We start from the raw sequence: 13,581 nt of genomic DNA, 5'->3' as shown, positions 1-13,581 counted from the left end.
GGACATTTTCAGAAAATTCACGGCAATCCAAATCTATCATTTATTTTTCTATTTTAAACATGGTTTTTAGGTGTTTTAGCATGTATCTCATCGCTTGATGTAGGGGCCTATCACTCCCCGACTGAAGTGGCAGGTGTTTCAGCCGTTTGATGCTGAAATAAGTTAACTAACATATCGTTAGATTATCTATAGCCACAGATTTGGAACTAACTTATTTACTGGCGAGTGTCTATATTTCTGTTGATATTATTTAGTTTCGTTAGTCAGGACTATAAACACAGTGACTGTTTCGATTATGTCTGCCGGTGAAGTCGTAGTACGTCTAACACTTCTGTCTCTGACGTCACGGCAAAGACCGCTGACTCAGTTAGAGGAACGTGTTTGGGCGCGCACATGCTAAGGTGTACTGCAGACAGGCCCTCTTCATATATAAAAGCTCGCGTTTCCATGACGTAACACACGCTGATCAGCTATGGCGGGCGACAGTCAACTTGGAGCTCAGCTCGATAATATCCTGCTTGTTACCGACTCGTATAAGGTAAATCATGGCCGCTAGATTGTGTTGTTCACATGGTACACAAAGCCACATTCGGTTTCTGATTTTTGATCAAATATAGGCTATTGCAGACAGGTGATGCCGCCAAACGCACGGTGTTTTCCACCTGATAGCGTGGACCGTCACTTGCAAGTCTTAAGTTTTGTGATGCCTTGCGTAAGTCCTGTTGTCAGCGTGTGAAAAACATCCTGTTGATGAAGTTCTAATCATTAGTGATGCCCAACTTTATTTTCACCGCATTTGCTTAAACTTAGCCTGAACGGTGTCAGGAAAGTGACAACTGCTGTGCCATCCCTCAAGATTTCTGAGAAATAAACATTTGACTTTCACTTTCGATTTAAGAAATGTTCACACGATTTCCAGATTTTACTCTGCATAGACATGGTGTTCATTGTTCACTATAGGTAAGTAAATAGCTGTCACCGCCTGAAAAGCCACAAATGCAACTCTCTCACCACTTCATTCCATTGGGATTCACGTCACTTTCAAATAGGTTAACCTATAATTAACTCACCATATATAAATATATACAGTTTACATGAGCATGACTAGTAAGTCTACCTGGTCTTTTGACTATAATGTGAGGCCAGACATAATTAGATATAAAAGCCTGTATTGCCCTGTATATATGTTTGTGTGTATATGTCGGGTGCCACATGTAGTCTTATGTTGCTCATTGCTGAAGATTATGTTCAAGATAGACACAATATTGTTCTTTATCCCATATGACCAAAAACCACAAGATTTTGTCCAAATTCACAGTTTGAGAGTAAAGTCATTCACGTAAAAACATGCTGACCCATTTTTTTCATGTCTTCTTATATTGCATAATGTTACTCTCAAATCGTCATCTTCCAAACAAACAAAAAAAAAAAAAAAACACAACATTAGCATGTTGTCAAGTGTTCTCCAAACACTATTTTGCAAACCAGTAAAGTGTATATGAAGCTTACGATTACCTAAACTAAAGACCAGGCAATAGAGTCAGTGACATGCAGAAATGTTGTAAAGCTTGCTATGATTTATGTGGACTTTTTGTTGTCCACTCACGATGGCATCCATCTGCCACAACAATATTATTTTCTTGTAATCAGATTTTATATGTGGTTAGCTTACATTTTATTTTCAAATTCAGTGAAACTTTATGTATAGATTTAGTGATGGACCCCACTAAGTATTAGAGTAAGGTTTGCACAAGTGACCTTTAATTAATGGATATGACATACCTGGTCATACTGTACTGAGCAAACAACATTTTACTTACTTTCTAAGGTCATATTGTCGTAGTTGGCCCTTTACCTCATGTGAATATTAAATAATGAGTGAAGGGCTTCACTCATGATATGAAAAGCTTTGGTTAGACTAGCTTGTGTTTTTTTTTTGTTTTTTTTTTCAGGTAACTCATCATTTGCAATACCCAGACAACACCAGCACTGTGTACTCCTACTTTGAGAGTCGAGGAGGGAAGTTTCGATCAACTGTTTTCTTTGGATTGCAGTATATCTTAAAACGATGGTTGGTCGGCCCTGTAGTAACGAGGGAGAAAATAGATGAGGCAGTAGCAATTTACAAAGAACACTTTGGAAGGGACCTTTTCAATGAGGAGGGATGGAATTACATACTCAATGTAAGACATGGTACACTGTGATACTAAACAAACAGTATATGATGAATGTGTGGGATTGGCTTATATGGATGCAGAGTTTAAAATTTTCAATAGCCTTTGTTTGGTTATACCTTTTATCTCTTTTTTTCTTATTTGGAAAGAGTTAAGGTGATTGCTTAGATACAATGTTTACTTGTACTGGTGGATTTTGTGTCAAAATGTATGACCATCACACAAAATCACAAGGTATTTTTTCTCCTCATTTAACTCAGCTGTATTGTTGATTTCTGCTTATACTGTAATGCTTCAACCTTTTTGCATGTTTGCAAGGTGCTTATTCAAGCCAATTCTCAGGACATTATTGTGTGCAGAGTGATAGAATTTGGTGATAAATTTTGTGAAGCCCTGAAATTGACCATTACAACAAATGAAGTTTTGTCTCCAAAATCAATGCAACCTGAATCAGAGCAAAAAATTCCACTGAAAGTTGCTCTTTCATATGCGAAAAAATTATGGCATACCTTACAAAATACTCCAATGATCATATCACAGTCTGTGGCAACACCTTACCTACTGCCCCTAATTTTCTTTTTATCCCATCAGTATAGCATGCCACTGGGAGTATATCATCATATTAATTACCTTACAGAAATACAAGTCAAACCACTTCTGTTAAAGATTTCATATTTGGCATGGAGGTTTATATAGTTGAGGTAAACTACTTCAGGTATGTTCCTATTAAAACTAGGGCTATTATGATCAAAGAATCTGGTATGGTATAAAGGTGAAGAATGTGTCTCAGACAAGAACTATAACAAATTTCAAAATTGTATAACTTCCTCAATGGAAATACAGTACTTGGTCATAGTACCCGTGAAAGCTTAATGATCATAAACAAGACGGTTGCTAAAGTTAAACCCGCCAAAAATCAACTCTCGATCAAAAAGGATAATTTAAACTTACTATGAAGATTGTCGCTAAAAGAAAAAATACTTCTACTGAAACTTTCAGTCACATATTTCTGCATGAGTTACAGTTTTGCTCCTTCTGACGTCTTCATACGTGAACCATAAACTTTCCAATGTGGCCAATTTTGTCATTTTTAATACATAACCTGCGGCAGAGATCATCTGTCAACCCTGAGTACGTGTAGGTGTGGTTGTCTGTCACTAATTGATCCTACTATGTAATATGTAGCAGAATTCCAAGGCTGAAAATTACATTACAATTTCAGATATAGTAGTACTTAATAGTGTACAAAATAGTAGGCATCATGTTTCACACAGGATTCAGGATTCATTGCGGGCTAATTACTTTCCTATTTGAGCAGTGGCTGTATCTACGGCAACACTGAAAATGGCCAGATACAATAGCTTGATCACAAAGATACATAGTTTCACATCTAGGCTCCAAATTCATTTTAAGGTTGACAATGTGTATACAAATTGTGAATTAGCTCTTGAATGTAGAGAATGGTTGTTGTTCATTGACACTAGCTCAGGTGAATGTATATACTGTGTAGGCCATGCAGATTATATTTGAACTTAGCGAACTACTTTTGTTTCGTATCGGTTACTGATCTGTAATCATTTAATGTACGTGTGATGTTTTTAGTATTTAGTGAATGTTATTATTAGATGAAGTAGTAATTAGTATTTATAAATCAGGAAATGAGGAACCGTATGTGTGACAAAGATTTCAGTGCAGATTATCTATAAAGATGGAATGTAAATGTATGATCCAGAAAATTCTCAGGTCTCCTGGTTGTTAATAGGCTCTAAATACTGATTTTTGCTGTATATGAATGTATCCTCAGCCTGCAGAATGCTTTTATGATCCTTTTTACATTTTACATTACATTGAAGTCCTCCTGACCTAGAGTGATTCTGCATCAATAATCCCACTAAGTCACATGATATCATACATTGATTTTATTAATGAGAGGTGAAATCCGCAGAAAGCCTTGAAGTCCACTGCTGGTTGAATGTAATCTGCAGTCTAGCCCTTTTAATGATCTGTGTACGTTACCATGGTAATAACTTGTAGCGTGGGTACTTAACGAGAACTTCCGTTTTGTGCAGGTCTGCTGAACTGGATTTTTTTTTACACTGAGGTTTTATTTATACTCAGAACATCAATACCTGATTTGTGCAGGACTTTCAGCAGACCTGTTTTGTAGTGTGTAAATATAGCCCGGCCTGCCAGGTACCACAACCTGGCATGTTAACTGATATGGGTCAGATTTATGAGCCTTTGTTCTCAAATGAAAGCTTCATACACGTACATGTTTTGTGTTTACATGTATAAAGATCTATTGCTGTAGAATACATGTATTCTGGCGATTTACACCAGTTTCACAGTCTTTTCCTTTCAAAACAAAGGTTAAGCAATAATGATTCAGAAAGCAATGGTTCTTTTCATCATGAAAAATCTTGCTAGGTTTAAGACCCTCTTTTGACAGTGTGGATTGTTGTACAGAAATGTAAAGTTTACCTTCTAGACATCAGATATTTGGCCCTTTGACTTATTTACTAGCATTTATTTACATTTTAGCACTTTTGTTGTTGTTCCAGCATCATGGAGGTCATCTTCCTGTGAGAATAAAGGCAATACCAGAGGGAACAGTTGTGCCATACAAAAATGTTCTCTTCACAGTCGAAAATACAGACCCAAAATGTTTCTGGCTGACCAACTACTTGGAGGTATACAGAATTTTAATTCAATCATGCAGTAATTTTATATGTAACTGTTTACTTATTCTGATCAGCAAACAACACAAGTGAGTTAATACATAATTTTGGTAATTTGTATTACCTGTACCTGTAATGTTGTAACACCTGTAATTCTGCAGAATATTTTTCCATATTAAAGCTCTTTACTTCATTATACCTGTTCCTATTCTGTTTGGTGCAGACATTGTTGGTGCAGGTGTGGTATCCCATGACTGTGGCCACAAACTCCCGTTACCAGAAAGAGATTATCTGTAAATATCTAGATGAAACGGCAGATAACTTGGAAGGATTACCATTTAAGCTACACGATTTTGGATTCCGGGGATCAACATCTGTGGAGGTAATCATTAATATTTGCTGTTCAGCCCAATCATTCTGTGGCAACACCATTTTCTACCTACAGGGACATGTGTCTGTGATAACAAGAAGGCTTAACTTCTTTCCAGTGATTCAAAGCTTATCTTCAGAGCCTAAGGCTTCAGTTGTAGTGTTAACCCATTAAAATGTTTCAAACTTAGAAGAATCACTGATTTGTTCTTTTGTTTAATACATCACTGTTCCTTGGGTTTGATCTCTGCATGGCTTTTAATTGATTCAGATTGATATATCATCAATAAAGTGCCAACTATGTACTGCAACAAATACATTATTACTGTCACACAAGGAAATGCAGGTGTACATGTATACAGTGACGGGGTTATCTTACTATTATTTACATGTAGTGTGTGAAATTCTCTTTTCGTATCCATTAGTCAGCTGGAATAGGTGGTGCTGCTCATCTAGTGAATTTCATGGGAACAGACACAATAGCTGGGATCATGATGGCGAGGAAATACTACGCCTGCCCTATGGCTGGTTTCTCAATTCCCGCTGCCGAACACAGGTAAATCTACTGTAAGAAGCTATAAACTGTGGTTAAGAATACTTCTATCTGCTAACAATTTGCTTCTTAGAATGTGTGAAAGGTGTGTATCAAACTGGAAAAGAGTTCTTGGCTTTGGGTGTTCTCTTCTCTAGCCCATAACCAATGAAGTTTCTACTTCAGCAAAATTCTTACTGCTTTTGGAGAATTACTTATGTAAGTTAATTTAAGAAAGAATATGCTCTTCACCCGGTGGCTTCTGCCTATTTCTCCACCCATAGCTGAAAAATGCTCCAATAAAGAGTCATTTAGATAAATACATATTAAGTCTTGAACTGCTTCAAGGAGCTGTTCCTCAGAGCGAATATAACGTTGTGCCGGTTGGAGGTACCAAGGCAAGATATACCATCAGTATGCGATGTCATGGTCATAAGGCAGGTGTAACATTACAACCCCTTTGAGAGGCAGATTCCAGGTTTTTGTACAAACCATCCAAGGGCTATAGTCTAAATCATAGCTGTTAAGTGAATTTCTCTTTACTGTGTAAATTGTTTATAATGTTGTTGGTGGACAAGTCTGCCTATTGTGTTATAAGTGAAGCACAGTGTGTGAAGTTTTTTAGTTACCGATAGCCTGTGACTTACATACTCTACTGTAGGAAGAGACACTGTGATGCTGGATGTTTGCTGTAATGAAAATGGTAGCTTTGAATAAATACATGATAACTAAAGTGAAAGATCTGAAGGTTTTCTTCACTGAAACTTTCGAAAGTATGTACAGGTGTGTGCAACAGCAGATTTGTGAATCATGTTATAGTGCTGGAGAAGTGTATATTCATTCTTGTGATATCTGTTGATTGGGTTATGACTTTAACTTTCTTGGGTGACATTTGGTGAAATTTCTAGCATATTATCAGTTACCAAAAGTCATCCAGCAAAAGGTATGTTAAATATCCCAAAGAAAGTAAATACTTGCACTGATACCTCACAGGTGTCTTTAGTGCAGATTGTGCCTGTAAACATATCATTGGCATTTGCAGCACAATAACAACATGGGGTCGGGAAGGAGAAGTGGATGCGTACAGGAATATGCTGAACAAATTCCCAACAGGCCTCATGGCCTGTGTCAGCGACAGCTACAATATCTGGAATGCCTGTGATCACTTCTGGGGTGGTGTGCTGAAGGACAGCGTGGTGGAAAGGGGAAAAAATGGTGGAGTTCTTGTCATACGGCCTGATTCAGGAGATCCAGCAGAGGTGGTCATTAAGGTAATCCGGTCCTCATACTCAAGTATTACCTGTAAAGGTACAGGTATATCCAAGCCCGAGGATTATACCATTGGCTTCAGGTTACTCAGAATGAAGAAGCTCATGATAGACGTAGCCTACTTTTAGTGTAAAGATAAACAATTATAAGAGATTAGTGGAACAGGGCAATTTAATTCTGATGGACAGGATTTTATTTATTTATTTGATTGGTGTTTTACGTCGTACTCAAGAATATTTCACTTATGTGATGGCAGCCAGGATTATGGTGGGAGAAAAAACAGGGCAGAGCCAGGGGTAAAACTACGATTATCCGCAGGTTGCTGACAAAACCTTCCCACGTACAGCGACAAGATTTTGAAAGAGCCATAATTTTTGTTAAATTGTCAAAAATGATAATGGTATAGTAAGACTTCGCCTAAACATTAACCCTGATACTATCCTGAAAAATCTTATGTTGCGCATTGATTTGATAAGTTAAAAGCTTACCTTTTACCATAGTTTGTGGAGTTTCATATTTTAATTGAGCCTCGGTGGCCTAGATGGTTAGCATGCCAGCAGGGTATAATGACCGAGGAACCTTTCACCAATATAGTCGCTGTGAGTCCAACTCATGCTGACTTCCTCTCCGGCTGTACGTGGGAAGGTCTCAGAGAAACCTGAGGATAGTCGTGGGTTCCTCCAGGCTCTGCCTGGTTTCCCCCCACCATAATGCTAGACGCTGTCGTGTAAGTAAAGTATTCTTGAGTAATTTTCACCTTCTCAGAAAGATAACTTTGAACTGAAGAGCGAGTCTTGATACTGTAATACTCTGTGGTGTCTTTTGGACAGGTGTTGGATATACTGGGTCAGAAGTTTGGAGTGACCAAGAACACCAAAGGTTACAAGATGCTACCTCCTTATGTGAGGATAATACAAGGTGACGGGATCAGCTACGAATCATTGTCCACAATCTTGGAATGCATGAAGGTCCATGGATGGAGTTCAGACAATATTGCATTTGGCAGTGGGGGAGCCTTGCTGCAACGAATTGACCGTGATACTCAGAAGTGTGCCTACAAGTGTAGCTATACAGTGATCAATGGAAAAGAGGTGTGTATACAAGTTTACTCCAGTTGTTCTAAAGGTCAAGAATAAAACAAATGTGTACATTCCAAAAGATTTTACTGAGTACATGTATCTGTGCTTTTGCATTTTGCTTAGGCTGAACCAACTGGTCAAATTAAAACTAATGACAGGATAATTTCGTGCTATGATTTTCCATTAATTTTTACATAGAATATATTGCATTTTGAAGGTCTGCCAGCAATCTGCGGATGCTCGTGGGTTTCCCCCGGACTCTGCCCAGTTTCCACCCACCATAATGCTGACCGCCGTCGTATAAGTGAAATATTCTTGAGTACGGCTATAACAAAGGCATAATAACAAACATGACATTTATCTATGAAGAAATTCCTGTATTTCACCATTCTTTTGGAATGTACACAAATAAAATAACATCTTTGTGACAGAATGAAGTATATTATAATAAGCCTGTTATTATGAAAGATATCAGTAACTTTATCGTTACTACTCTAATTCTTCAACCTTTTCATATGTTTGCAAGGTGTGTATACAGACATGTTCTGAATGCATTATTCTGTGTAAGCTGATAAAATTACACTTTTTGTGAAGCCCTCAACTTCACCAATTTGACCAATATAGTTTTGTCTCCAAAATCAAATTAATAATGTGTATTAATTGAGCTGAAAGTAGCTTTTTTATTTGCAAAAAGGTTGAGGAATTAGGGTAATACTTGTATGTATCTTTTGTATAATTCAAACCCAAACAATAGTAATGAAGTACAAACTCATCCATGTTTAAAACATAAATAAAATTTAACTCCTTGTTTGAATAGTTGAAGTTTCATTTCATGCTGATTTAGTCACCTGTAAATAGACCTCTTACAATTTCGGCTTTCAGGTAAATGTGTTCAAGCAACCAATCACCGATCAGGTCAAGAAGAGCAAAAAGGGGAGGCTTTCATTGGAGGTTATCAATGGAGAATATGCAACAATTCAAGAAGGCCATGGAAATCCAAAAGAGGTAAATTTACAGCTTGTAAAAATACTGTGTGTTCCAAAACTGTAACCTTCAGTAAGGAACTTGCAACATTCAATTTCAGCGATTAAATTCAGCAGTTTGAAGCTCCAGTGGAGCAAGGACCCTGCTTTTTTGGTATAATAAAACATACAGTGCATGCTGGGGGATGGAATATCTGGAATTGTCAGCTCTCGACAAGTGATATTCAACTTGTGCTTTGCAATAGTTGAATATCACTTCACTATCACTTCTGACAACTCCTGATATCCCAATATCCCATATTCAGGAGGCACTCTCTGTGTGATGTTCCACCCTGCAACATGCAATAGTCGTTTCAGTATACCAAATGACACCTCGTGATCATAGCTTTTCAGTTTCTACTTTGATTTATATACCAGAACATACAAATTGACTGGTGCAGACATCATGTCAAACAGATAACAAGAAATCACTACTGTGGTCACAACCAAAATGAATGTGATGTAGTATAGTTTAGTTTTGCATTTCTTGCCAAGGCAGCACTGGGCGTAATGTATCAAATGAACATGGTTTTGAACTCTTTATTTCAGGATCTACTTCAAGTTGTTTTTGAAAATGGTAAGCTGCTGAGAGATTTCACATTCAAGGAGGTACGGGCAAATGCTGAACTGGAGATGGTCAAGAAGAGACAGTCAGACAGCTAGTCCCTGATGACCACTTGCATCTTGGATTCACATCCTCATCTTTAAACACTTTGCAACTTGCTTACCGTTGGAAAGGCTCCACCTGTGATAGGTATCTCGCTGGGTGTCCCCATTATCAGTGTACCAATAGCTTTACACATTTAACTGTGGATTACTTGACTGTTCAAGTGATTACCCTTCAGTTTTGTATCCTAGGATGTAGATTTAAACACTTGCATGTAGACTTTGGCACAAAGCTATGATGGGGTGAGAGATGTATTTAAATAGATTACTTAATTTTCTAAATAATATTTGAATAATGAAGTGCTATGGCAATTATTTTGTGTGAAATGTTATAAAATAATGTTCAGCATATATATATATATATATATATATATATATATATATACTGGAAATACAATGTCTATGCTGTACAATGTTTCAAATAACATTTTTACTGTAACAGATACTCTGTTGTTTTAATATTGCTCGAGGAAGGAAGATTGCTTGAGGAAGGAAGAGGTAAATTTTCCTCTTTTAGAATGTGCCACTGCTCAAGTGTTATCTAGGACAGTTTGATTTTGTAGTGGAAAAATAGAGTTTACGCTATTACAAGTCAGTTGGTTTCGACCCATGTATAATTTGGTATCAGAAACGTACATAAACTTTCACAAGCCTAGCCTAAACTGTTGCTTAATAGCCTTTTACCGGTAGGTAGCATCATGCATTCAAATTTGAATATATTATGACCTCAAGTGATTTGCCAACCCATAAATAATTCGAAGTTTACATAAAAAAAAATATGATATCAAGGAATACATGTACTTGCAAATCACACTTTAGTACATTTATGTTGACAGTTTGTGTTCATCTGGAAGAAGGGCAGGTGATATACCACAAGTTTTGGTGTCAAATATCAGTTAAGGCAGTGCTAAGGTAAATGTTATAGGAGATATCTCAAAAACTGCTGCAGGTATTGAGCACAGGTTTGACATACATATACATGAAAATTTCACAATGTTCCATTGTTGATGCCCTGTATGCATATTAATTACCATAAATGATAAAATCCATTACCTTTCTTCTGTATTACAAACAATGTTAGGGTAAATGTTAAGGGGCCTCAAAAAGTAGCGTATGTATTGAATAAACATGTGAAGCACAGTAACACAAGGGGATGTTCCACCACTGATGTCCTGTGACTATCTTTGGTAGCCTTGCTACCAAATCCTTTCTCTTTGTGTTTTTCTTATGGTACCGAATTATGCTAATATTATCTTACAGATATGCTAATGCTTGTAAATGAAAGATATATCATAAGATTGTATATAGTCATGGCATATGTTTGTGGATTGTCTTTTTGGGCACATTTTGTAAGATTTACTCTTTTGTAGTCAAGATATGTTGTATTACTCAGAGTTGTACTACAGTGTTCATGCCCTAATCTTATTGTCATCAGTACCTGAAGATAGTGTATTCTTCTGTAGAAAACTCTGTGGCCATTAAACCTTTTGACCATAAGTTTTGAAATTCAGGTTCAGATACTTTGTTACAAGCTGGAAGAGACCGTACAGGTTGTTTTTCTTCTTGTGTGTGGTCATGGGATTCCCCTGGGCTCTGATGTCAAGTTTCCTCCGACCTGCCAGTAATGCTGGCTGCCGTTGTACAAATGATATTTTTTGCAGTGGGGCATAAAACAACAATCAATTAAATTAAATTAAATTTTCTTGTTTTGTTGCTTAGTTTTGGTTACATGGACTAGATGCTGCTAATGTGGGTTTAACACTGGAAAATAATTGCTGTTCCAGTCCAACGTCTGCAATAAATCCCAGATGCTAGTTAATTTTTAAAGGTAAACTAAGAGACACATTCATGTTCTTTGTGAAATTCTCAATACTTTGCACACATTCAGCTTTGTAATGGATTCCAGCAAGAGAGATATGAAAAGCACTGCTTTGCTGGATACACTTAATTGGAACTTGCATGTAGTGCCATGTACATGTGCTGATCTCCGGTTTTGTACTTTACAAATGAGTGAAGTTTTTTAGTTCAGTCAAACTTGTCTCCATGTTACATTTGGTATTGCACATAATATGATGAGGGTAAATTAGTACGCAATCATATTTACTGGTCTCTGCATCCTCTAGACATATTAAGCCATTGATTTTTCAATTTCATTTATACTTTGTTTTAAATAGCATTAGCAATATTTAATTTTTTTTTTTTTTTTTTTTTGCCTGGTTTAAATGGTAACCATACACTTGCCACATTACAGAATCCAACTCCAGTAATATAGATGTTTCCTTTTTTAATATGAGTGATGGGAGGTATTTAAACACCCTTTTTATAAGGATGTAATACGAAATTAACTTGTGAATATAACAAATTAAGCTGTATGTGTGTGTGTATATATATATATATATATATATATATATATATATATATATAGGGCGATTATATAATATCGAGAAATTTGATGGGATAAACAGGGACTACATTGTCATGCCATCAAAAATAAAAATGTATTGGGGTAGACTTCATTACTTTGGTCCAACTCATTTTAAGCATTTGCACTACATGTACTTTTTTTGAGGGTCATTTCCATATTTGCCCAGATTAAAACCTTAAAATGAAATGGATTATTGTATTTGAAACTTATACATTTAAGTGCTTTTCTGATGTCCGCCATCACCTTCTTTCTAGGCATATTTCTACCTGCGATACAACTGCCTGTGACTCTCTACATGCATTTATGATACTTCAACACAGTTACTAAGTGGAATGGCAAGATTTATGTGGGTACATGCATAAATGTTGGATGTAAAAATCATGTTCATTTGTATAAAAATTAACCTACCTTAACATCATAGACATCTATTGATCTACGACAACATTAACACACTTATTGTCTTAATGTTTTCACACATGGCGCTGATGTATGGAAACAAACAAGTTTGAGCAAGAGAAAAAGTTTTGTCAAATATGATCAAGCAACTCATTTCTGATGTTCTATATGACCATATATACATAGAAGAATCCGAGTTTTGTACGATATTGGGGGCCTTGCCATTTGTCAGTATCCAGTGCAAAGATAAAAGAAAAGTATCCGACGGTGAGCACTCAAAAGAATCTCCTGCTTACAGTTTGTGCATTTTGTGCTTGTTGTAGATGTGATAACTGAAGATAAATATGACAGGATTGCCATACATGCCGTTATCTTTCCATGTGCAGGATTGTATGTGTGTATGATAGTGTAATAAAGGCGGTGAACTTTGGTTAGGTTCAGCCGCAAACTTGTGTTTATGTATAGAAATAAACACCTCATTAAATATTGTATTAAATTTGTCTGTTATTATTATACCCCCTTCGTTGAGGGGAGGGGGGATGTATACTGAAATCGGCGTCTATATGTATGCAGACCTGATTTTGTCCATGCATGTCCTCCCATATAATGTACCCCATTTGGATGAAACTTATCAGACATCTTCTCTGTAATACAAACTTGTGCATGCTTAAGTTTAATTTCAATCGGCTAATTAGTTTCATAATTACTGCCGTTTAGGTACTTAGTTCAATAATGGATTTTCATGTAAGCTGTATTCTCTTCTGACGGCTACATTCAAACTGGATGTGTAATCACTGAATGTCCCATGAAACAATCTGTGTGAAGCCAAACTAAGCAACAAGAAGTCCTATCATTTCGTGTAAGGTTCTTCTGGTTTTCTTTCTTTCATTTTTGGAAATGTTGCGGGATGGAAGGTGGATATTTCCGACATCCGGATTCTAGTTTTCACCACAAAGTCACTCAACAAAACC

At 36.7% G+C, this 13,581-nt stretch overlaps 1 protein-coding gene across 1 annotated transcript; it reads left to right on the top strand.

Annotated features, from left to right (window-relative positions):
- Positions 1-449: 449 nt before the first annotated feature.
- LOC135470433 (nicotinamide phosphoribosyltransferase-like) lies at positions 450-10,152 on the top strand. The gene is made up of 9 exons (XM_064749371.1): positions 450-538; positions 1,953-2,183; positions 4,736-4,864; positions 5,076-5,234; positions 5,647-5,777; positions 6,796-7,024; positions 7,853-8,113; positions 8,984-9,106; positions 9,673-10,152. The coding sequence occupies exons 1-9, from the start codon at positions 473-475 to the stop codon at positions 9,784-9,786; spliced, it is 1,443 nt and encodes a 480-aa protein (XP_064605441.1). The 5' UTR covers positions 450-472; the 3' UTR covers positions 9,787-10,152.
- The last annotated feature ends 3,429 nt before the right edge of the window (positions 10,153-13,581 follow it).

This window comes from Liolophura sinensis, chromosome 7, assembly GCF_032854445.1.
Source record: "Liolophura sinensis isolate JHLJ2023 chromosome 7, CUHK_Ljap_v2, whole genome shotgun sequence".
NCBI lineage: Eukaryota > Metazoa > Mollusca > Polyplacophora > Chitonida > Chitonidae > Liolophura > Liolophura sinensis.
The sequence above is the reverse complement of the archived record's forward strand: the minus strand, read 5'-3'. Positions and strand labels throughout refer to the sequence as shown.